Source organism: Calypte anna, chromosome 4A (genome assembly GCF_003957555.1).
Source record: "Calypte anna isolate BGI_N300 chromosome 4A, bCalAnn1_v1.p, whole genome shotgun sequence".
NCBI classification, from domain to species: Eukaryota; Metazoa; Chordata; class Aves; order Apodiformes; family Trochilidae; genus Calypte; species Calypte anna.
This window is the reverse complement of record NC_044248.1, coordinates 1225546-1251619: the sequence shown is the minus strand read 5'-3', so window position 1 is coordinate 1251619 and position 26074 is coordinate 1225546. Positions and strand designations below refer to the sequence as shown.

The 26074-nt window shown below is 46.5% G+C and overlaps 1 protein-coding gene across 2 annotated transcripts in view; it reads right to left on the bottom strand.

Annotated features, from left to right (window-relative positions):
- ADAMTS3 (ADAM metallopeptidase with thrombospondin type 1 motif 3) overlaps positions 1 to 25833 on the bottom strand; it is an 88545-nt gene extending 62712 nt beyond the window's left edge. Inside the window, exons 1-3 of one of the 2 annotated variants that reach the window (XR_003987536.1) lie at positions 25709 to 25777; positions 24973 to 25000; positions 18180 to 18586 (exon numbers count right to left, since the gene is read on the bottom strand). Coding sequence is in view for 1 of the 2 variants with exons in the window: in XM_030450003.1 (XP_030305863.1) it covers positions 18180 to 18586; positions 24973 to 25000; positions 25709 to 25777 (504 nt within the window). In the remaining variant the exon portion in view is untranslated. Of the gene's footprint in view, positions 1 to 18179; positions 18587 to 24972; positions 25001 to 25708 lie in introns of both variants that reach the window. The other variant, XM_030450003.1, reaches the window with a different exon arrangement.
- Between the last annotated feature and the right edge of the window lie 241 nt (positions 25834 to 26074).

Genomic DNA, 26074 nt, shown 5'->3' with positions numbered 1-26074 from the left:
TTTAGGATAGGTACACCCTCTGTAATACACAGAGAAATCTGGAAATACCATGTACCACCTTTTCTGAGGTGAAGATTTGGAATAGAGGAGATTAAAAGTTTAAAAAAAATAAATTTACCATCCTGTTCAAGGTGCTACAGTCACCTCGAAATGGAACAGGTTGTCAACAGAGGAAGCAGGTTAATAAGCAGGCTGGAATTGGCTCAGCAGCAGGAGGTTGTCCTGTAGAAGTCAACCTGCAGTAACAGTCCTTGCTAAGAAACAAGTAATGCATGTAAAGCAAAAAAATCCCAGGCATCTGAGGATGCAAAACACTTCACTCTTTAAGAAGGTTCCAACCTGGGACCTTTCAGCAGTGGACAGGTGCAACTACAGAATAATAAAAACGGGCTGTGTAGTTGGGCTTGACTTGCACAAGGCAAGCAGCCCTGTGAGCAGGGACATCTTCAATCACACCAAGTTGCTCACAGCCCTGTCCCACCTGAACTGGAATGGCTCCAGGGAGGGGGCATCTGGTGACCTGGGCCAGGGTTTCACTACCCTCACTGTAAAAAATGTCTTCTCTATATCTAATCTCTCTTTAGGAAATTTCTCCAAATCTTTTCCTCTTCCATTCTCTAAAGCATGTGGAGAGGGCAGAAGGGTCTCATTTTACTCTCAGCATCATTCTCTCTCATGAAAACCAACTGAGGTGCCATATGAAAAGAAGGACACTGTATATGGCACATCTGGTTTCACCTTCCACCAGCATTGCTTAGGAGTCCCCAGATGGACTCCCACACCCTGTTTCCTACAGGGTGAATAAATGAATCAATCACCACATGTGCCTTACAAAAGAAATGCAGGAAAATGTGTGACATCTGTAAGTGTCAGAGCTGGGATACCCCTCACTTTGGGCCACAAATCACTTGTTTGGCTCCTAACAAAATCTCTGAAATCTTCTCCACGTGCAGTAAGTTAAAATAAGGAAGCTCTTTGCACTGCCCAGGGTGGTTTCTGCTGGCATCACCACGTTTCTCACCTTCCATCAACACTGACCGAGTCCATTTTCTGGGAGGCAGCAGCTCTGTGTTGGTGTGACTGCTGCCTCCCAGAAAATGCTTTCTTCTCACCACTTTATCAACAAAATCGGAAACTGTTTCCAGGGTTCTCCCTCTTCTTTCTCCCATTTTCCCTGTTGGACAATCACAGGTGGCTGACAGCTCTATCCTGCCACTAGCTAAATAGAAGCCCTATTGAAAGCATCAAGAGCTCTGTGTTCCCTCAATTTAATATCCCCACACCAGCTCGGCAGACACCACATCCTGCCAAGACAAACACGTGGGGCTTGGCAAAAGGGGAGGGGGCAGTTTCTGGAGACAGCCCTCCAGTCTAAACTTCTTAAGGAGTCGATATAAACACGCTTTTATGAAAAAGGTGCTGCCTCGTCTAAAAACACAGATTCAGGGCAAAAAACACTGCTACCTTTCACCCTCTCTGTTAGTTTAAGGTGTGTGCAGTTCAGTGACTGTGCAAAACCTGCGTCACCGCTACCTGCTGCTCACTTTTTTCACCCAAAGACGAAAACTCCTCTGGAACCACAGCAAACACTGGTTGATTTACTGGAAGAAAAATAAAAGTAAAGAAGGATGCTTTGCCTGCAGCACATTTCCCTTCCCCTGTCTCCAACAAATAGAGCTCCGGTGGGTGGAAATTGGTTCTTAGTTTCCTACATGTGTAGCTCTGGGGTTACACTTCCAATTCACCGGGTGGATATAATTTCTCACACTGTGTAGGATACATACTTCATCAAGAATCAACAGATTCTATAGGTTTCCTCTTCAAAAATACATCCTAGAAACTTACCAAGGAATATACCAAGCTCTGCCTGCAGACCTTCCTCTGTGCACAAGGGACCCTCACAACCCAGCGTGGTTCCAGCCAGGGTTTGGCACCCAGAGGTTCCAGTCCTTGAGAGCTTGAAGGAGATGACAGAACATCCCCCCCTCAGACACCTGGCACAAGCTGCTCCAGCCATGGCAGCACCACTGGCCCACCCTGACACACAGCCAGTACCAGCAGCCACCACCATGCTGCAGCCCTAGCCAGCACCCCTGACCACCACACTCAAAAGAGAAAGGAGATAAATTTCAGCAAAAAATGTCACACACTGGGTTGGGTGGGCATGGGGGGGGCTTTGGGAGCAGGGAGGGCCCACAGGGTGGCCGCTGTGAGGAGCTCCCCAGCCAGACTGCCTCAGGCCCAGGCCAAGTCCCTCAGAAACAGCAATTATGCCTCTGCCATGAAGATATTTTAGAAGGGGGAAAGGAAAGTGCTAAAAAACCTGTGAGGGAGAGGAGGAGGTGAGAGCAATACCTGAGCAGAGGTCAGTGAGGAAGGAAAGGAGGAGGTGCTGGAGCAGACTCCCCTGGAGCTGTGGTGAGGGGGCAGCTGTCCCCTGCAGCCCAGGGAGGAGTGTGGGGCACCAGATGTGGTCCTGCAGCAGGACCAGTGTGGAGCAGATGTGGACCTGCAGCCCTGGAGGACCCTGCTCCAGAGGAGAGCACCCAACGCGGGCCCTGTCTCTGCGCACTCCGCTCCGGAGGGACCGTCCCCTGGCAGAGACCCCGCCCCGGAAAGCGGGAAAGCGCTGTGAGGAATCCTCTCCCTCAGGAGGGAGGAGCGAACCGACCGAGCCCCCATCGCTCAGAAATTAAACTATTTTTTCCCCCACCAGTCTGTTTTGCCCGTGACCGTATCTGAGGAGTGAACCCTCCTCCCCCTGGTCCCCACAGACCACCTTTTTGTTAGAATTTTCTCCTCCTCACCCCACCTGAGGAGAGGAGAGGAGGAGGAGCGGACGCCTGGTGCGTGGCTGCAGCTGTGCCTGAGCCATGGCACACACCAACAGCACACAAAGGAGTTTCGGGGTACAGCCCAGCAATAAACAGAACTGGCAAACAAACACATCAGCACAGCCCTACGGCTTCATGTAGGAAGCACGGACACACACACACTGCCCTCATACTGAAGCACGGGGCTCAGATCTGTGCAGGAATGCCCACGGGTACCTTTCTGTCGCATTTTCCTGCTAGATAAAAAGATCTGGCAGGTACCTCTCCTTTTCCAGCTTCCCAGAGCATTGCTTTGGGAATGTTAGTGCCCTGTACTACACAACATGAGTGTAGCTCAGCCATCCACACAGCACCCTCACAGCACAGCCCTAAATGTTCATTCCGGGAGACTTCTGAAGCAGCCCAGTGACTCCAGAGGAACAGATCAGCCTCAGGACCTCTACAGGAAACCTGTGTAACAGACTAGAGCAGAGTTTCCCGTCTGCTCTTAATGACACTTAAATTCCCGTAACATTTGCTTCTTTCTTTTTTTTTTTTTTTTTTCAATTTACTCTGCTTTCTGTAGAAATCAAGTATCAAGAAATCAAGTATCACACATTTTCTTCTGTTTATGACACTTCCAAGTAATTCCGACTCTTGGATCCATGTTCTTCCATCACGATGCTGTGTACAACACACAATACTGACCTGATAAAGTGGCTACAGATAATTTACAAATTACATAAAATATGGGAAAGGTTTGATATCAGTGTAGGCAGTTTACCATAGTGACCATAAATGGCATGCATTTCAAATCCAAGAAATTATGTAAAATTACAAAAATTTTCCTTCCGTTTTTGTTTTTGGTTTAGTTTTTTGGTTTAGTTTGCAAATTGTTGCAAAAATCAGGTACTTTTCTTTCCCCAGGGACCTTGGGCAGAACCTGCTGCTCGGTCACATCAGGGGACCAGGCCCCTGCCAAGGTCTGGCTGGCAGGGCTGGCAGGGAAGGGGGAAAGCTGTCCAACAGGACATACTTCTCTCACTGCACATCTTCTGCATGTTAAAGTATTTATGGCCTCGACATACTTGGCATATAAAAAAATACTACACATCAGAAGAATGCTGGAAAAAAGTAATATATGGCAGCGCTCTGCACATTTTGAGAAACAGATGTTATTGATCCAGTTGCTGGGTGCCTACAGGGGGAGAGAGGAGGTTTTTGCAGATGAAACTTCTCCTCCAGCCCCCACACACCTCCCTGAGCAGACACCCCTCAGCTTTGGGGCAAAACTTCCACACGTACCAGCTCCTTCAGCACCTGCACCCTCCCAGTTATTTCTAGCATAGCAAGCAGGAATGAAATGGCTCCTTTTTCCTCTTCGGAAGATCAATGTGAGACAAAATCCAGGTTGCATCATGTTTTCTTTGTTGCAGAACTCCTGGCAATGCATTTCAGAGTTAAAACAGGAGCTCCTGAGTCATTTCGGTCTCAGGAGACTGAATTTATTGAAAAACATTGAACCCACTTTTGAATCAAATTGAATATTCAAACAGTTCCCACTGCTCAGGTTTCACAGCCAGCTGAATTATTCACACAGCAGAAGTTTCTGAATAATCATCTAATACCAGATTTTTAAAACAAAAACAAAAAAAAAATTAATGACTGCAGCTACAAAGAAAAGTATTACTTGCTCAACTGAATACCAGGCTGAAAACATAGGAATGTTTAATATCCTCTTCCAAACTATGGGTACCATTTAGGAGTAAGAAGATATACTAAAATACCCAATGTCAAGCTGACCAGAAACAATCCATTCATTTCCTTAACTAAGGGGAGATCTTCCTGTGGCTAATAATCTCATTTTAAATACATACACACCATTTTGATCACATCCAGTACACTCAGTGCAATAATAAAATCATTGCTATGCAATTTAATTCAGCAAAAGCCACGAGCAACTGACCCCTCTGCAATGTAGAAGAAAAGTAACAACAACAACACAAGGATGAGCTCATGACCTCTAAATGATCCGCTAAAGCAGTAAAAGATGAAATAAATAAAAAGAGAGAAGAGAGAACTCATTTTACATTTGAATTTGCATCAGCTGGTGGAGAGAATCTCTTAGTGAAATGCATGTCCCACCAAGAACAGGATACCAGGCTGGATACCAAAAATGGAGTGATGTTCCCACAGAAATCAGAAACTGCATTTAAAATGCACAGTGTTTAAAATTAAAACTACCCCTTGTTCACCTCTGTATCTTGTTTGAGAGCAGAATCCCTTCTACTTGCTCCTTCGAGGAATTAAAGCCCTCTCAATACGTGAACTGAATCACTGCTGTAAGGAGCAAAAGAGCCACAGAGCTAACCCAAATGCAGTGGAATTTCCACAGAATAAAATGGTAACATATTACTAGGTCAATGTGCAAGGCTGAAATTACAGTTTTTAGCCTTCTCTACAAACATACATAAGAAAATCCCTTTGTGCTGCAATTTCTCATGCTTGGTTTTAATCCAAATGTTGAGGGGGTTTTGTCCCCCTTTCAGAAAGTCTAAGAAAAAAACCCAACGGAACCCCTTAAGAATTCTATGAAAGCAAAAAGCAATAAAAAAAAACAAAAACCAAAACAAAACCAAACCCAAACCTTGATTTTATGTGGAAAAATGTGTCTCTATTTTTTGTTCTTGGAAAATGTACAGAGATTCATTTTAATGGCAAAGTGCTGTGCAAAACTGGCAGGCAAAATGCTTTGTCCTTAAAGAAGGAGTTGTGGGTTTTAAATACCAGTTCTTAACAACCAAAAAGTATGCACAGAACATGGTCAGTGTAGTCGAGGATCTCCCTGAGCCCAGTGTACCTCTGTAGAATTATTTACTGAGTCCAAGATTTGTCTTTGTGGCAACTCCAGGAGCTCTTATTTTCTGGTGAAATGGTACAGACAGGGGGAAAATCACTTCTGAAATGGGTGCAGGATATGGGGCACTGAAGCTCTTTGCCACAGGTAAATTTTATAGGCACAGGACTGCCAGTTCTCGCAATAAACCTGGTGTTTTCACAGCTCCTGCAGTCATGGGATTATATGTATATATATATATATGTATATATAGCTTCCTCTGAGAAGTGGGACGGGAGAAAAAACAGTAAGGACACTTGATAGCCTTCAAGGAAGAAAACCCAAGAACTTCACATCAAATGCTGAACACTCCAAAACTGCAAAGCAAGTACAATACTCCCAAAATTAATATCTCATGATCTGGAGGATGGAAAAGAGGACACTTGAGGTCAGCAGCAGCATGACTACTGCACACAGCAGCAGAGTTTATTTATCTGCTGCCTGTACACCGAGGTCAGGAATGACACTGCAGAAATGCCACAGATTACAAAGGTTCCAGATCTCCAGCAACACCCGTTCCTGCACCAAGCCATGCCCTGGGCTGGCTGAGCAGGTCCCACGCTGCTGTGTTCCCAGTGACACTGCCCTGTGTGCCACACCACTCAGCACAGTGGGTACCTAATGTACAGCCCTGCAAATCAGTACCTCCCATGTGGCACCCATCAGAAAGGCCCTTCAGGTCACTCTTCAGACTCCCTCTGACCCTGCTTTCCAGTCTTTATAAAGCTGGAATTCAGTAGTTTTTGCATAATCTGTGTTCAGAGGCAAGTGGGATCACAGGGGGACTTTGCTGTGGGCTGCTTCCCCCACAGCTGGCTGCAGCTTCTCTCCCCATGGAGCTGCTTCTGTAGGTTATTTTCACTAATGGTACAGCAGACTAATTATACAACACTGGATTATGAACTGTGGTAAACACCACCAGGCAGCTCAGCTCAACCTTCAGCACAGCTGGAAGAGCTGCACTGCCGGGTCCTTTGCTACACAGGACTTGATGCTAAGGGCAAGCCACAATTACAGGTAACAAAGTCTCTACCTAAGAGACCTTCAAAGATAGCAGTAAAATTCAGTCAAAACTAAAGGTGAAAAACAGTCTTTATCTCAGATACAAGTTGTCCAAGAAACAGAAAATTGATCTGTTGTATTCTGAATAGAATTATCATTTCAAAGCATTACAATGCCAAAGCTAGCAAGAGATGGGTCCCTTCCAACTCTGCAGACTCTATGCTTCCATGATTCTAGTTTATACATTGACAACTTAGGTATAAAACAAGAAAGCCAAATGACCAAGAAAAGCCAAGTATGATTTGTATGTGGTTAGAAAGTGAATTAACTGTTGCGTGGCTGCTGCTTGTGAAAAAGAAAGTCAAAGTCATTTATAAAAGCTACCAGCCACCTTGCACTAGTCAATGAAAACTAAGTACCAGTTTAAATCCAAAGGGAAAGCAACTGTTCCACCCCATGAACAGGAAAAAAACCCACAGTGTAGTTCTATCCATCATTTCAAGAAACTCTTGATGAAACATGAGGTCAGAGGGTCAGACTGACCAACATTTATTTCCAGGACTGTTTCAGAGCCTGGATCAGAGCCATGCTGGAGCAGCAGGACCCTCCCGAGAGGTGGTACACAGGTGGTGAGTTCCTACCACAGACAAACCTGTCCCTCCAGCCTCTACCTTCTCCTTTCTCAATCACCCTGCCCAGTATTTTCTGTCCAGCCTTGCTTCTCGCCTGCTTTGCAAACCTCAGACCATGTGGCTCTGAGGTCAAATTCCAAATAGAAGCAAGTAGAGAGCTGAATAAACACAGGGCATCAAAAAAGGCTTCACTGAATATGGTTTCTGTAGAGCTACCCTACACATTCAGCACAAACTCTACCATCAATAAGAACTTTGAGAGAGGTTGCAAGGATTAAGCTTTGAGAACATTGACTATTTCAGTGTCTATTTACTTTCCTTTGCTGAGACACAGACTTTACCACATGTGATATGTGAAGGCAGAACATGAATGAGAGCTCGATTCATGTGCTCTCTGTGTGTTATCAAGGGTCCACACAGCTTATACAATCTGGCTTTTATTTCTGGAACTGTAAAACAGGGTTGTACTCAGTAATTTTAATAAGCTTGGGCTATGTTTTAAACTTTTAGCTGTGAGCCTCCAGGAATAAAAAATTAAAAAAAAAAAAGCTTATGCTACTTTGGTAACAAAGAGCAAAAATCCAGAAAGGAAATTACTTGTCAAACTGCCTTAAAAGCACAGCTTGGTGAAAATGCATAGCCAAGACTCCAAGGTGTGATTCAATAACAGCTACATAAGAGATACCCGGAGCAGCAGCCAGTCACCAGTGAGCTGTTTCAGACCTTTTTCACCACTGACAGTAAGGACAGGCTCACTTAATGGAGCTCAGACATGCTCAGAGGTATCTGCAAGAGTGGCTCTATCTTCTCCATGCCTTTGGAGAAGGTCTTCACACACTGAATAGAAGACAGCCCTAAAGCAGCAGGACCTCGAGCAGAGGAGCTGCAAATGGGCAACAACCCCCCCCAGTTTTCCACTTCCCAGCACACTTACTCAGGCTGCTGTACTACCAGTGGCTGTGTCTGCTCTTAGTCACATCAGAGAGCAAAGTGGGGAGACAGACTGACCTGGAAATAGCAGTTCCAGCCCCTAAAAAAGGTAACCTTAAGGTACCCTTAAAATGCATGAATTACACATAAACCCACACTCTGTCATGCAGAACAATTTTTCAAAATCAGAAAGAAATTATAAATAAAGCTTTTGAGGTGTGGCTTAACACTCAAACTGCCTGCTCTTTTCACTCAGCCTAACTCACAACATCCTGTGCAGTGTCTTTATTAACCTTCAAATATGCTGTGCAATCTATGAAGGCAGAAAAAAGAGACTAGTAATAGTGTTAGACTTCTCTGAATCATGTTTTCCACTTGTGGCTATGTAGCACACACACAGTTTGACAAACCTGGGGTAGTTCTTCAGTTCCCAAATCAAGTGTTTTGGGCTATTCCTGTTGGTGGTTCCAGAGTCCCCAAGAAGGCCCTGAAGTGAAGTTCTCCTCTTCTCAAGTGTTCATAGGAACTGGGATTTCATCACTTCAGGTCACTCAGATGCCAGCCTGAACTGAACTGACTTCACCTCTTCTTCCAGTGCCCAAATGGAGCACCTGAGGCAAGCAGTCTCCTCCTTCACCTTGCACCCCTTGGCTCTGGGGCACATGAGCAGTTCTTGGCCCATCCATCTGGAGCTGATACTTTTGAAAATCCAGTTGCTGAGGTATGAGCTGTACCACCCTGGGGCAGTGACAGCTCACCCAGCCATTTGCTTCTGAGGCACTTAGATGTTGGCCAGCTCCTTACACAGATGGTCCTTCTGGAGTTGTATTCAAAGCCAGCTAAAAGCTGTGCGTCTTGTGAATTCCAGCTAAGGTTGTTTTCCTCATTTCCAACCTGCTTTCCTTTGTATCCTGACAGTGTTAGATTCTTCAACCACACTCTTTCAGGCAGGCATCATGTTTACTGCAGCTGCTACAGACAAAGACATGCAGAAAGCCCAGGAAAAAAATCAATACCAGTGAAGTGCTGCCCAGAAGACACAGCAGTGGAGAGTTCTGGTGCCAGTCTTCTCATCACTGCTTAGCTGAAGGCTGAGGAGTTATGCAGGACTATCAAAACAGATGGGCTCTGGAAAGAGCCCTTTCCCACAAGATGGGCTCTCTGCAAGAACATCTCATTTCTGTCTCCAGCTGTAAAGGGACTGATGGTCCCAAAACCTTCCTAACAGCATTGCACCCACTCCTGCTCTGCTGGAGCTCTGCACAGCCTGGACAGATCTGGGCTCAGGAGCAGACTCAGTGCTACCGAGGGTGAAACAAAGAGAGAATGGGTTTATTGGATTATACAGAAATAGGACAACTTCCTTTTTTTACCTTTTTTTTCTTCCCCTCTGCAGAGCACCCATGCCACAGAAACACCAGTATAGGAGTACTCAACAGACAAGGGCAAAGGGGCAGCCCAGCAAAATTTATTTTCCATTAAGATTGGTTCAAGAAGGGCTGTAAAACCCAAAACTGTGCTGTAGGGACATGCTGCTGGAATATAAACTCAAACCTGTCCAAATCCCCACATGAGAGATGTTTATTTTCCCATATTCATAGCCATAAACAAGCTTCCTTTTCATAGCCTAACCACCTTCTCACCTCCTTAAGCTGTTCCATCAGTGACATGAAGAGTAAGCAAAGAAGGTTGATAAGAACACAGTCATTCTGCTTTTTCAGACACGACACCTCCAGACGGGGACGTGGGGACTTAAAATATACTCCTTTACACAGACTTCCTTCCCTTGAAACAGGCCACATGAAAAATATTTTTAAATAAACTGAAAAACTAATAAATGCTATTTTCAAGTTTAACTGCTGCACTACCCTTAGGAGCAAAAGGTTTCTCTCTATAAAAGATACCCATAGAAGCACAGAAGCAGGCCTTGTAACACAGCCAGGTGGGGACAGGCCTCTGGATTTAAGACAGATACTTACCTAAGTATTACCTGCTGGGTTTTACACCAGTTTAAATCTGTGTTATCTTGAATGTTTGTGCTGCTCAATGGACTACTCTGAAGCCAAATGCACACAGCATTAAGTGATGTATTCAGACATAATTTACCTGGCTAATAATGTGGAAAAAAATCAGAAATGTGTTAATCTTTGAATGGACATGCTGTTAAGGAAGAACAGCCTTGTTTCTCAATCAAAAATAACTACAAACACTACTGAAACAGGCATCTTTTTTTGAAGTTGGTTGGTTATTAAGGGAGCAGAAATAGGATTTTGCCTCCCCCCTTTTTTTTTTTCTGATCAAGCATCACTTGCAGCACAGCATAACTGAAGAAGGAAGCTAAAGCATTTGATCTCTGGACAGCTTCGATAGGAGACTGTTGAGCCTCTTGAAAAAAAACCTTTAAAAAATTCTGCAGTATAGTGTACAGATTAACTCCAACATCCATACAGAAGTGCTGGACAGAAACCCTGGCTGGGGCCCCGGAGGAACCACGTAGGCTCCAGCAGCCCAGGGCTTTGTCAGGAATCACGAGCCCTGGGTTCAAGCAAGGAATTACTGCAATCAGAGCAGTGAGGGGGAAACTGAGTCACTTCAAAGGTAGGCTTCAGTTACCTTGCTGAGGTCTGCTTCTAGTCCCAGTTCTTCCTCCTTCTCCCCCTGAGATATCACACTTTGGGAAGGCTGCTGGAGAGCAAGAGAGAAAGGAATTCTCACATCTGTCCATGATTCCTTTTCTCTGGTGGATTTCCTTGCTCCTGATTCACACTCCAAGGCCCAAGAGATCTGGAATCTCACCCTTTGCTGTGGCAGGAGCTGCTCTCTGTTGTTTCACCAGGGGGACAGATGGGGACCATGGTGCAGGAATGCACTGTGTACTTCATCCTCTTTATTTATTTCACTGGATCAAGCCACACTCCCAGGTTTCCTCACCTGAGATTCTTCTCAGCAGTGACTGCAGAGGGAAGCAGCAGCAGCCAGGGCTGCTTCACCCTGCTCTGTGCAGGAGGAGAACAGCTCTTGCAGGAGGGATTTCTTCAACTCAGTGAGACAGTCAGGCCTTTTGCTTTTCTGCTCCATTTTTAAAATACATTTTTTTCCATTTGGAAAACCTATCAGCTAAACTGATTGTGTATTTCCATGCCAAGAAAGATATTTGTGCTGCTCCTTATGTTTTGGCCCAGTTTGATCTAGATGAAGCCCACAGCAGTACCACTGTATTAATTCACTTTTTCCTATAACCACACAACACAACACAAAGGGAAAGGGAGCTTCAGCCTATAGGAAAATTATCATTTCAGAGGAAGACTTAACTGTTCAGTCAGCCTTGAAAATGTAAAGCATACAACCTGGTGGAAACTCTGTGCAAAGCTCTTTTTACTACTTCCTATTCCATACCCTAAGCACAGCACACAGAGCTTTCCCTCCACTCACCACCCATAAGCAGGCAGCCAGAAGCTGGGATGAGCAGCAGGTTTCTAAAAATGAGTTTCAGTGAGAGCTTTGGAAGAAAAGGGAGGTTTTATGTGGCAAAGGGTAACTTGTTCTCAGCAAGAACAGGAGAAATGCAAGGCAGGAGGAGAGAAGGAGACACAGGGGCTAAGAAGTGAGGCACATCTGTCATTAGCTCAAATCTGGCCCCACTATAAAAACTTGTAAACATGAACACAAAGAAATAAAAGCTTGAGCAGTCATCTGAAACTTTGACTGCACTACAAAAAGTGATGATGATGCACCCCCTTGTTTGGAGTAACAACTTCAAGGAGAAGCAAACCAGACATATAAAAGCATTTCTATACAATATTATTTTACACTACATTGAGCTTTTGTTTCAGTCCCTACCACCTCCCTTCTCAACAGTCCTTCCCACACTTTTATGACTGATGAATCAGAGACACAATGGCACTGCGTTTTTCCAAGTTTGTGGAGTCTCTGAACTTGAGGAAATCCTTTTTACTATGGATTACTATGTCTGAAAAGTCTGTATGAGTCTCCAGGAAGGGGCACATCCTGGAGAAGACAGGGATGAAGTCCAAGCCCAGCTGGACAGTGACCAAAGGCTGCTCAGTCACCAAGGGAGGATGGGCTGAAGTTTCCAGCTGGGGTCTGCCTGTCCACCCAGCCAGCTGCAACCTCTCAACCCAGTCAGTAAGTGTGCAGGGCTGCCAAGCACAGCAAAATGCAAGTGGTAGAAGAGGCTCTGGCAGGTTATGTGAGTTCACACTGGGATGTAATTACTGTGGGAAGAGGGCAACAGGGCAGAGCAGCATCAACAGGAGAACATTCAACCAAGCAAGATGCCCTGATTACCTTTCCACCCTGCACAGCACTAAGTCCCTAATAATATTCTCCTTTAGGACACTGGAGTTAACCTCATCCATAGTTTCCCATGTGCCATAACCAGATGCTCAGCAGCAGTTCAAGTGCTTGCCTCTAAAGTGTTAGTCCAATAGACAGATAAAGTATCACCAGCTCCTAGAATCTGTTTCTCCATTCAATCATGTCATTTGGCCAGCTTGGGGGAAATCATGTTGAAACAATGCATTAATACCAACATGAACAAGAAATAAGCCTTAATACTTCAGTCTTGATGGAACTAACAAAGCATTTGAAACAAAGCCAAATGCCCTGAAACTGCTTAGGTCCTGCTATGCACTGAACCACACACCTGAACTTAAGCCTAGTTTTAAGGTTTTTCTTGAACCAAAGCATAATTCTTTGTGGAATTATCTTTAAACATAGAATCACAGAATGGTTTGGGTTGGAAGGGACCTTAAAGCTCATCCAGTCCCAACCCCCTGCATGGGCAGGGACACCTCCCACCAGCCCAGGTTGCTCCAAGCCCCATCCAACCTGGACTTGGACACTGCCAGGGATGGGGCAGCCACAGCTTCCTTGGGCAACCTGGGACAGGGGCTCAGCACCCTCACAGAAAAAAACTTCTTCCTATTGTCAAACCTAAATCTCCCTTCTTCAAGTTTTAAACCATTGCCCCTTGTCCTCTCACTACACACCCACACAAAAAGCCCTACCCCCAGATCCTCCAGCCTGTATTCCAAACATATTTGTCAAAGGAAGGTAACTGTGCCCACCTCTGTACATCTTTCCATTCAGACACTCATAATGTCAAATTATGCCAAATTAACACTAACTCAAAATGCCAGAACCACTGAGAACTCCCCCAGCTTCCTTTCACAAGGGCTGTAATTCAGACACAAAGTTAAGGCTAACATTAAGAAACTCTGGACTTGAAGGCTGTGGTTTTGCAGTAAACAAAAAAAGTCCCATTTTACTTGGTATCTGAAGGCAAAGATTAAAGATTCCTCAGACTGGGTCTGTCCCTTTCCTCTGAAACATGTAAGGTTACTGCTCTGTAAGAAACAGAAGGCAGCGTTCACACTTGGCACTGCACAGAGGTGAATATAAACCAGATCTCAGCTCAAACAAGGAGGCACATCTGAAAAAACATGGTTCAAAGACCAAGGACAATCTCAAGGCCCTATATACCAACAGCTGTTTGGGTTTTGTTACCAAAAGCAGCAAGCTAACTGGGAAACCAAAGGCCTTTTCTCTCCAACAGACAGTAGAGATTGATGCATAACTGTTAAACTCTGTTATTTCTAACTGCTCAGTTTGTTGTGTCCCACTTATGTATTTACACTATGAAATGTTTGCAGTGGTGTTCTGGGTGGGTCATTTTCTGCATCTTCCACAGCAGACACAGCATCACACCAGGCAAAGGCAACCTGTCAAATCTGCCACATCTGCTCTCAACTTGGTTCCACCTCCTGGACCATATGAAGTTATTTTCTTACCTCTCTACACCATATGTTCCTCTAGCTGCACACCAGTATTTTCTCAGTTACCAAGGACACGTTAAACCTCAGTTAAACCTCAGTAATCTTTGACCAGTGAAGCTGTTACCCTGTAGCATCTTGGCCTCTCAGAGCAGGCAGCCCCCGACACCACTCAGATGCAGAACTGCTGCCCAGGATGTGCCCCAGTGGGTGTAAATAACCCCCTGCTTAGCACTCTGCACCAGATTAAACACTGCCCTTCATGCAGAGACAGGACACCCACCTGCAGGCACCCCCACCACACAGCACCATTACACAGCCCAGCATTCTCAGTCACATCTATCCCATTGTGTTCTTCACAACTGCTGTAATGATCTGATTGTTATAGGCAGGACAAAAGGGAAGATGCTCCTCACACGTAATTACTGAAGAGTCTGGACAACTCATGTTGGAAGGTTTCTCATCACCTTCCATGGCACTTACTCCTCCTGGTACTTACTCCTGAGCCCAACAAGACAGACAGCAGCAGAGTACCAAGGTGAGATGTCCCTGTGCAGGCACTAGAGGAAGGAAAAGCAGGCAGGAGGCAGGAAACATGGAAACAGAAGAATTTAAGGGCTGCAAATATGTGAGGGTAGCAGATGTACCCCTCACACATTGCCTGGACAAGCAGAGCCTTCTGCCTGGCCCTGCCATGCCCACTGCACAGCCTTCCACCATGACAACATGTTCTGCCTCTGAACATTCCCTAAACCAACAGCAAATAAAGACAAGGCAAGGGATGGATCAGAGGCCTTATGTCTAGGCTGCTGACTCTGAACCTACACTTCTACCATCTGCAGAGGCACAGGACAACGTCACTGTGGGCTCATGAAGGTCAGCATGACACCAGGGGAAACTTCTGGAGAAGAGTATCAGGTTCTGCAGCAGCCCTCTGCCCTTCCCAGTGCTGGATCAGCATTTCTGCATGGCACCAGCACCATCTGAACCTGAAACCACTGCTGCTGCAGAGCAAGCTCCAGTGACACCAACAGAGTGGCTAAAACCAGCAGAAACTACAGGAGGTACCAGTGAGCCACCACCAGCAGGAACAACAAACTACCCCATCCTCCTCACGGGTGCCAAGGCAGGACTTGAGGACTTCACAAGCCATCTGAGCTCTGGAAGGATGGTTATATAGGACTTGAACTCAGTTAAAAGTTCTGCTGCAACTCTGGCAAGTATTTGATTGATGCTGTAAATACTGTGACAATAAATACAGCTGTTTGGAGCCTAAGAACAACAGCAATATAGAGGAGAAACCCCTGGAAGAACCAGCCTCTTGAAACAGTCATAAAAACAATGGGCAGCTTCTACATGACTAATGAAGTGTTCTTTTGCTATGGGAAGTGCAAGTACATGCATGTGATTTTTTTTAAATCAACGTAAGTTCTTTTCAAGGGATATTAAGCAGATGTGAAGATAGGAATTTGCTAAACTGATGGCATGCAGAATACTTTTACTGCCAAAGCTGATATGTAAACTATTTCAAAACAAAGTGTTCAAATATTTTGGGTTTTAAACATAGGCTTATAATCAGAAAGAGACCATGGGTAAAACCTTGCTTTATTACTGCAGATGCCAATTATTCTACATATTTACAATCAAGCAATCAAAACCTAGCACCCCTCCATTCCCTAGAAGCATACACCCAGCAGGCTGGAGATCAGCAATGTCTGTGCAGCACAGGGCAGCACAACACACAGCTCTGCCCCACCACCACCAGGAGTCTTAGGAGCTGTGGTTAAAAATCTCCTCATGCCCAAAATAAAATTTGCCAGGTCTTTCACTAACTTGTGGCAAGCCAAGTATTCTTCTTCTGTTACTTACGATATCAAACTTCTCTTACAAGCTACACATCGAGTGAACTGCCACCACAGTGATGCCCTTCACTTTCTCCCAAAAGGTAAGAACCTAACTAGCTATGCTGCAGAGCATCTACATTCCTTTGAAGGCAAAAATAAATCTTCCCAACAGACACATGGCCCTGGAATTTCTCACTCTTGTTCCAGTTTCTGTTGAGCTGTACACATCTTTAGGATACACTGAGGATCAAATATTCTAGCTTGGTTGAGAGACACAAAGTAGAGCAACAGAGAAGTCAGCAACGGTAGCTTCAGGTTCCTTCTGCTAACCTTGGAGCTGGTGGGAGGGGATAAGAAATATATCTGAAACCCTATCAGTCTGCAGGATTATTTATTTCACCCTCACTTGTTTCAAGCTCCAAAAGACTGTTACAACAGCTGGTGAAGTAAACAAGGAAAAGTGCTCAAAAAGATGGTTTCCAACAGGTGAGCTGTTCTCACACTCACTGCCCAAAGCAGAGAGCAGTGAAACCACCAGAGCAGCTCCCCACCAGCACACTGAAATGCAGCTAAGGTCAGGTCCTGGCACCAGGGCAGTGAAAGAACACAGGCAAGGAACAGAGTCATGACAGCTCTGTGCCAGCCTGAGCTCTGACACTGGCTTCCAACTGTGCCACCTGGCTGAAGAAGCCCCTCAGACAACAATGACTCAGGAGCACTTATTCTCCTCCTCAAACAAAAAGCACATGTTCTCCTAGCCCAGTCCCTAAAACCATGGGAAGCACATGAAGGGTTTCTTGTAGGTGCTGTGGGAGAAGAGAGGCAATAAGCCACATAACCCACGTGCCTCCTGCTCTTTAGGCAGGACCTCTGATGTCTTCTTTCCATGTACAGGTTTGTGAAGACAGCAACTGCTTCATGTCAGCTAACTGAAAACAGCACGAGCAGCTTGTCAGCCACATGGCAAACTCTGCCAAAGCTGCTGTACTCCTTAGCCTAATTCCATTTAATCCAATTAATTGTCTTAAGGTGCTGTCTCACTTAACACAAGAGCTTCATTCAGGATTGCTGCTAAAACACAGCTCTCCAGCTGAGGGTCTCATTCACTGCCAGAACTACATCTGAAAGCTGTATCTCTGCAGGCAGATGTCTGCACAGCCTCTGTAAACACTGCCAACAGGAGCTCCTAAAAAAAAAAAACACCACCAAAACACACCCAGATGTATCCACCACCAGTATTTCCTTTCTTCAGGTATGGAAAGTCAAGGAACCTTGTTTGGAGGTCAGAATCAGGAGTCTGAGACTTTTAAGCCATGGCTCACAAGTGACTGGGGGTTCTGAGGAGGTGGGGAGCTCTGCCAGCCAGGACTCATGGCAACACAGCATCAAACCCTTAACGTGTCATGGAATGGGAAGAGGGAAACCTATTTCCAAGAAGGGATCCTTGTTGCAGACTTGTTCATGACTCCTCTCCTGAGTAACCAGCGGAGTAACCAAGACATTAATCTTCTGGATGCTGCAGTCTTGTTCCACCACTGCTCTGCTACTTCAAGAGCACAAGGTAAGTATTGTTAGCTCTCTTTACCACATGATTGAATTAAGGAATGGTATGTGTGCTCAGTATATGCCCAGCCTCTCAATATGGGATCTATGTCTCAAGCCAGACACTGCATCTGCTGAAGCCACACAAATACCAAGCTGCCTCAACTCATGCAGCCACCAGGCCAGCTTGGAGAACAAACCATTTGCAGGTGTGAACTGCCCGGTTCTCATATGATACCTTCTGACAAAGCAAAACGGCATGTGAGAAAACACAAAGTATGCTTATTTTATAAATAAACCCTTTAAAACTTAAATCTGTTACTATTCTTGGACTGCAGGGCAGCCTGACAAGTACACAGTGATGATTTGGACACCAAATTCTACATTCACTCACCTAAAGGCTGTCTTGTAAGTCTTAAAGTGACTTCACTAGTAGTTTTCCCATTTATAACACCTCATTTAAGCAAAAAGAAAACCAGCAAAATGTAGGTTGACTGCTCTCTCTCACACCAGTGACACTATAGACTTTGCTCACCAAACTCAGAGAGCTGATCCCAGAATAAAGCAGTAGGACTGCACACATGGACATGTACTGCTGCACTTTCTACAGGATGTAAGAAATGGAGTTGTTTAAATGATACCACTAGTGAGGTGGAGTTAAAAGCAACAAAAGCTGTGTACAAAGCAGTAAAATACCAGACACGAATGCCATCAAACAGCCTTACCAGACCATCACAGTTGCTGATAGCCACAGAAGCTCCGGGGATGTCTGTGATGTCTCCCACGTAGGCACAGTTGGTCCACAGGGGCTCCCTCTTCCATAACCTCTCTGCAGGGGATGCACTCCGACTCGTGTTACCACCACCACCACCACTCCCAGTTTGCACAGAGTCTTCGTACCACTCCACGACAGCCCTGGGAGCCACCAGACGAGCGTTGGGTTTCAGCCTGAGATGGAACTCCCTCCCGAAGGCGGTGACATTAAAATAGAGCTGCCTGGGGCTCTGGGACACCTCCCGTGTCCATCTCCTCTGGTGACTGGCAGAGAGGATGTTGGAGACGTAGCTTCCATCTGCATTGGTGCTGATGGGAATCACTAACCCGTAGGGCCTGGGTCTGCTTTTCCGGAATTCTGCCAAGAGAAATGCCCCAAACCCAAACTCCAGTTAGAAGCAGAGGATGGAAGGAGGCTGCAGAGCAGATGTGCAGCTGCAGAAACAGCAAAGAGCACGTCCAGCTGCAGACCTGTGAAAACTGAGACAGCCCCTGGCACTCACACACCAGTGTGCATTAAATGGAGAGCTGGTCTGGGTACAAACACACCAGTCTCATGCAGGCACACTGTGGCACAGCAGCCTTCAGCTGCAATGCTCAGGCTCATAAATCTCCACTCAGGTACCCCACAGCAAGGTCTTGAATACTCAACACTACCACTTGTTGTTATAAAAATGCCTCTTTTTACACAGAGAGGACACATAAGAAGGGACAAGAGCAGTGTTTGACATGTTATCATGTTAAGCAAGGTAGGACAACACAGGGACCATGTGAGATGAAGGCCACTGCCACCTCAGGGAAAGCACATGGATCACACCCAGGGGACAGACACAAGGAGCTCAGTTATGTTCCTCAAGCAAACACACACCACTAATGCTGGAATACACACTAAGTGCAAGTAAAATACCCTTCATGTGCCAACATTTTCAAGAAGCAGGTTTTTAACAAATCTGTTTTCATAAAACTTGGAGAAAAAACTGAAACATTCATTTACACTGATCTGGGGAGCTTCCCAGGGCTTTGGTTTGCTTAACTGCAACAGAAGTGAATCCCAGAATGGTTTGGGTTGGAAGGGACCTCAAAGCTCATCCAGTGCCAACCCCCTGCATGGGCAGGGACACCTCCCACCAGCCCAGGTTGCTCCAAGCCCCATCCAACCTGGACTTGGACACTGCCAGGGATGGAGCAGCCACAGCTTCCTTGGGCATCCTGGGACAGGGGCTCAGCACCCTCACATGAAAATTTTTTCCTACTGTCTAACCTAAATCTCCTCGCTTCAAGTTTGAAACCACTTCCAATTCCCATCTAAGAAATGCCACCCAACCCCTTCATACACCCTCAGCAGAACTGCTGATTAGCAGCAACATTACCTTCCAACTGGGTTCTGAATTTATTCCCTCACTCCCAAAAAAGCCTCTTCCTGTGTAGCTCCTTACCTGTACCCTGAAAACAGCACTAGGAGCCTAAGAGAATAGTTCTTCTCCTCCCTGCTATTCTCAGGCACTGGTGAGAAAAGGCAGGGAGCCTCCTCTTCCATTCAGAATGGGCTTCTCCTCCCCTCCTTATCACATCTGCAGCCCTGCACCAGGACAAAGCCCCGTGCTTCCCCTGGCCCTCAGGTAATTTCACGCCACTGTAAATCACACCCATCAAAGCAGTTTATCTCTTCTGCAAGGCCTTTGTCATCTGGAAGTTAATCAGGATATTCCATGTCCAATTGTCATCCTGTAAAATGAGAAGTAAAGAACTTCCCAGGCCAGGTCAAGCCGTGGGCCAAACTGCTGCTAAGAACTGGACCAAAGCCTCAGTCTTATTACCTGTGAATTAGACTGTGGGAGAGTTAAAAAGACACTTAGCACACAAATAATTATTCCCTAGCTCTGCTTTTCCTGAGAAAACTGGCTAGAGCAATATTAGAGTGGTATTACTGACACTTTTTCATCTAAAAAAAAGCCCAGTGACTGGGCAGCTCAGATGTTCCCATTAAGTGCCACTGAGAATTCCTTAAATAAATATACTTAATTGTAGGAGCTCCATTTTACCCACTCCCACTGCTGTATCACACTTGAACTGAGAATTAATAGAGTTAAAGCTCAGGAGCTGACTCCTCTTCCCTGGTACCAGTGGCTGCTTATTTCAAGAGATTCATGGATTCAAATAACTCCAGTAGGAAAATGTCAAACATTTCTAATGGCTTCAGGTAACATTTTTGTTTTTCCTCCTACTTTCTTTTCTGCCAGTTACTGATTTGACAGAGAATCAATGTATGGTACCAGCAGGACACACACAGCCATTTTAACTCTTGCACAGTATAAATCTTTTCATCCTACACAAATCCTGTGTCCCAGGGAAGGGAGAAGTTCCTCATGCTCCTCAGGTCTGATGTCCTGCAGATGTATTCCCTGTCTCATTCCCAGCAGTCTCAGGGGGTTTGCCAGAAGCAGCCAACTCAACCTGTTTTGCCACAAAGGCAGGTTCTAAAACTGGTATCCTAATTAGGACATTATCCTTTGGATAATTCCCACCTTAAACACTGGGAATTCTGCACCAGGGTTGCTAATGTCTCTCCTCAGAGAAGGGACCAAATTAAAACTCTAAACTCATTTTTATTAATTAGACACCAGGCCAAGAACAGGAGACAGAGCTGCTGGGCTGTGTATCCTAACTGGGTCAAAGTAAAAATCTAGCTCCACACACTCCCTGTGCTTCAGGGATGAGATTGCATGCACAGACTGACATTCCTCCTCCTACCTCACTGAGACTCTGCCTGGCTTTTTTTGCTTTTTTTTCTTTTTATTCTTTTTTTTTTCTAAGTGGGATGTTCAGTGCCAGAGACCACAGTCTGGGGATCAAATTCAGTGTTCACCACACAACTGAGAACTGGCTTTGCACATCTTGCAGCAGGATGCCCAGATTTCTACTGGTGGGAGAAAAAAACTAAAAAAAAATTTACTTTGCTAATAATGAGTGCAGCCAGCTAGCCACAAGAAGGTAGGAACAAAGGGTGGAAAATAAGAACTGTCAAGTTTTTGAGTCAGCAAAAGCCTTTTCCAGCATCTCCAAATGCTGAGCTAGAAGAGGAAATGCCTTTTGCTCAAAGGCAATTAAAATTAAATGTGACATGACTGAAGACATCTAAACTCCTCCACTGACTTCTATTACCCTTTTTCCATCGACCGTGTGCTCTGGGAAATGCTGTTCCAGCCCAGGGTGTTCCCTTTCCTATGCTGAAATTTCAGAGTTGCCCTTGCTCTGCCTATTCAAAGCTTCCAGTCCTGCTCAGAGAAGAAAGACAGAATAAGAGAAAAAGCACTTAACTTCAAATTGTCTTCATTTTTTTCATCTGGCTTTAAACTGCTGCTCCAGTTGCACAATGTTTAGGTTGAAAGGAAGCACTTAAGAAAGAACATCACATTCTTTCATTGTGTGCCAAAACATAATTAGCTAGAGGATGCCTCTGAAGAGGGCTGTCCAGACTTTTTTCCCCTCAAATAGAGATGAAACTGGAGAAGTAACACCAGGGGCTCAGTCATTGTCTCTGCATTGTAAAACAACTGGGGACAATGGGGGTTCAAAAGCCCTAAGCTTTTTTTAGAATTTAATTTTTATCTTTATTTCATCTGCACTTGGAAGAATGTTACATTTTTAGGCATAAGATTTGGTGAAATATATTGATCAAAAATTGTTCATGTAGCTGCCCACAGTGGAATTCCAATGGCATAAACATTCACTGCAGAAGATTTCAGAAGTTCAGTCTGAACTGAAGTCAGTGCAAGCAGTGGAAAAGCAGGAATTTCTGAGAACTCAGATAAATTATTGCTATGTCCAAACCAAGCTACCCAGCCCTGAAGACACTACTTTTTCTTCTTTTAATGAGTATTTAAACCTTACCTAGTATTCAGTATTGATTTTTTTTTCCTCACATGCACATAAATAGCTTTTGGTAACAGGACTGTCCTTTTTCCAGGCAAGGAAAAAGAACTGGATCTCACCTAACACCTCCAGAGTACCACTCTGCATCTTCTGACTGGAATTCACAAGCCCTGATGCAATCATCCTGCTGGAGGGCAGACACCCAGCTTTGCAGTGCAAGGACTGGGGGGAAAAAATTAATTACCTGCTGCTGCAGGAATTGAGAGGACAGCATTTCAATCAAAAGACTGTCAGGGATTCCCATCTGCTGGGAGATTACCCTCCCATCCCACAGCTAACCAGAACACAGAGCTGCTCCAGCCACTCAGCAAGGTGAGAGGGTGCAATGACAAAGAGAGGAGCCAGGCAGGGGCTTTGTCCCCACTGTGTTCTGTCCTCACCCTCTGTTGGTGGTTTCCAGAAACTAAGCAGCAGTTTTGGTCCCTCTCCTTCAACGATATGGATGGCTTCAGAACTACCATTCCCTCATGTATTTGGCTGCCTTTAGGTGGCAGAAATGCCCAGAGAGACAAGATGGAAAAGGGGGATGGATTTCTGGAGAATTCCCACCCACCTTTGCACCTGAAGAGGATGAGGCTGCACAGGCTCCAGAATCCATTCCATACTGATGTTAAAAAACCCAAAAATCTTATATTCTTAAATTTGTCTTAAGTGACTTCCCAGGCAACAAGAAAAGATGAGCTGCCAACAGCAGCCAGCCCTGGGCCAAAGCAAAATACACAAAGATGCAAAGTGACACCTCACAGGGACTTAAAAGTAGGACAGCCCATCTGCAGGCCACCCTAACACAGGCTGTACTGCCCTCAGCAAACTTCCCACTGAGCCAGCTGTACTGCTGGACTCAGAATTCACAGGATCCAACAGGACTTGAAATATTACAGGTTGAACCACAAAGAGCAGGTCAAACAGCAATGCCTGGAGGTGGGAACTGGCTACTTGTGCTTTGAAAACACCCATTTGCCCTCAGCACACCATCATGGGGCCCTGCAAGACAGAGCTACTCAGTGTGATCCTGGCAAGCCATCAGCCTCTCAGCCCTGCTAGCCTGAACCAAAACCCACCAACATGCCACCTGTGCTTGTGTTGAGGGGACACTGATGGCCAGCAGGTGACTGGCACTGGGCACCACCACGTCCCATCCCAACGGGTCTGGCACTGCCTGGGAGCACATCAGGAGCTTTGAGCCCAAGGACTCGTGGATCTCCAAGTGGACAGATCCATCAGCCATCATCCTCTCCATCTCCCAGCTGCCCCTTCCCAGGCAGAGCAGGGTGAGGGACCCACCACCAGTGCCAGGCACCCACCACCAGTGCCAGGCAGAGCACACAGACCTGGTGCTGGGGGCAGTGGTGGGCTGCACCTCCACCCTCTGCCAGGCAACACCATCTCTCTCTTGTGATTCCTGTGCACCTCAAACATTCCTGACTGGAATATTCAGCACTGGGACCAAGAAACAAAGAAGTTTTTTCCAGGTTAAGGAATTTTGCCTGCTGTAGTATATCATTTAAAAGATGCATTCCTATATGGCTGATGGTTTCTGAAATGTAAATACAATCTATTTGTCATGGAAATGACTGGAAATGAAGCCCAGGATCAACATACCACTGGGAAAAGAGTCCATTTGCCAGTTAGATTTAAATGTACCTAACTGTCTTGATTCCCATTATTCACTGACCACAGAGGAAATCAACCTAAGCCCAGAAGAACTCAGTGCCAGAACCAGACAAACCCCCCTAGAAGTTTCAGACTTTCAGGCGTGAAACTTTTTTCTAAACAAAACCTCAGACCAGAATCCGAACTAAAAAAACCCAGAACTGGAGGTTTAACAGCAACTGGAAATAGAATTGCCCGAGGTCCATTCCCACCACTACTGCTCCTCTTGTTGCAAAGCTCCAGAGCACGCTCCAGTGTGCAGTGGAGCTCAGCAACAAATTGCTAAAGGCTCCTTTCCCAAGCAGGGAGGCCAGGGAGTGTGAGGATGGAGAGACTGCCAGCTCCTGCTGCCTCCCACCACCCCTGCCATCCCATGGAGCACTAAATTATCCCTTAGTTTAACCAAACACAGATCATCTGAAGCTAAATTGCATGCGCATGCTCTTGATTATATGAAGCTTCCTGTCTTCAGAGGAGAATCAGAGAGCATGAAGTTTCCATGTAAGAACCCCACAGGCACTGACAAGCACCTTTCCCTGCTGTCCCCTGCCCCATCAGCCCTGACCCTGCTGCACTGCTCTTCCTCTCACCAGTGAAGCATTAGTTACATCCCAACCCTGCATGGCCACCATGAGGCACACAGCAAGCACACTGTGCCACCACCACCACCACCACCATCACAGTACAAAGACACCTCAGCATTAGACACAGTTTTTTTCCAGCTAAAACAAAAGGTTGAACACTTCCAATACAGAAGAAAAGGGGCAGAAAGCCCTGGTTTGCCCCAGCCAAATGGAGCAGGCATTGTCCCACAGTTCAGAAATGTGGAAATAAGATCGTGTGCCTGACCCCAGAGCTGAGTTGCTGTGATATTCAGAGGGCCAGCTGAAGCACACTGTGGTTTTACCTTTTGCTGCTTGATTTTTAAGGAGGGAAGCACAGACGTGTGGGATGCAAAGACACAGAATGAGAGGGCATGCAAATTCAAGTCATGCCACATCACTGGGAAACTACAAATGCTCACGGGTGGTAATGGTGAGGGGGGACACAAGGGAATGCTTCCCTGCATAGAGATGGCTTGTACAGAAAAATCAGCAAGCTTGCTGGGCTCCTTTTATTCCCATTTTGATAGCAGCAATAATAGTGAAAGAGACTCACCTATTTGGACCTGTTGTTCTTTACCAGCCTGTGGAAAAGAAACACATGAACAAAGTTGTTAGTGTAATTACTATGCAACTTGTGACAGCAGAGTGCTTCTAACAAGGCTGAAAAAATGACTTGGGCTGGATTGCACCATTTGTTACATTTCTGCTTTGGGCTTCATATTTTTCCCTAACCGCAGAAGCAGCTGCTCCCAACAACACGCTAACAGAGTCCACTCGAAGTGCAACATAAATACAGTCGCTAAGAAATCCTGGTTCTGAACGAACTATTCTATAGATAGTGCCAGAAAAGCAAGCTCAGAGGCCACAGAAAGGCGATGGAAGGGGTGAGCTGGGGCAAACTAGGGCTGTAATATGGTACGAGTGCCGACAGTTCTCCTTCGTCTCCTTGCACAGTCACCCAGACCCCGCAGACGCTGCGGTTTGGTGCCGGGGTCCTGGGACTACGGGAGGGAGGGAAAACTCCCAGGGTGCTGCCGCAGGATCGGGCCCAGCCCCGGGGATGCTCGGCGCCCGGCCACAGGCTGCGGCCAGCCCGGGCTGGGGAGGGCAGGACGGGGAAAGCCGGGCTGGGGACGGGGGAAAACCGGGCTGGGGACGGGGAGGAAGCGGCGGGAAGCGCTCCCCAGCACTCCCCGGTCTGTTGGAGCCCCCCGGCCGCGGGAGCGGGGGGGCTGCGGGCAGAGGGAGGGGAAGGGAGGGGAGGGAGCGGCGGTGCCCCCCGCACTCACCTGCCGGACGGCTGCAGCGCGGAGCCCCAGGAGCGCGGCTGCCACTACCCAGAGGGGCAGGGGCACCATCCCGAGCGGCCACCGCCGACCCGCCACACCGCACCGCCCGCCCGCCGCCCTTCGCCCGCTCTCCCCTTTCCCCCCCCCCCTTCTTCCTCCTCCTCCTCCTCCTCCTCCTCCGCCGGGGCCGTGCCTGGCAGCGCCGGCGCCCCGGGGCCGGGCGGGCTGGGGGCGGCAGTCACCGCACCGCCTCCTGTGCTGCCTGCGCGCTGCCTGCGCTCTGCCTGCGCCGCGCATCCCGACCTGCGCCGCTAATAAACCCGCGGCGGCCCCCGGCACGGCTCCGCCTTCGGCCCGGCCCGGCGC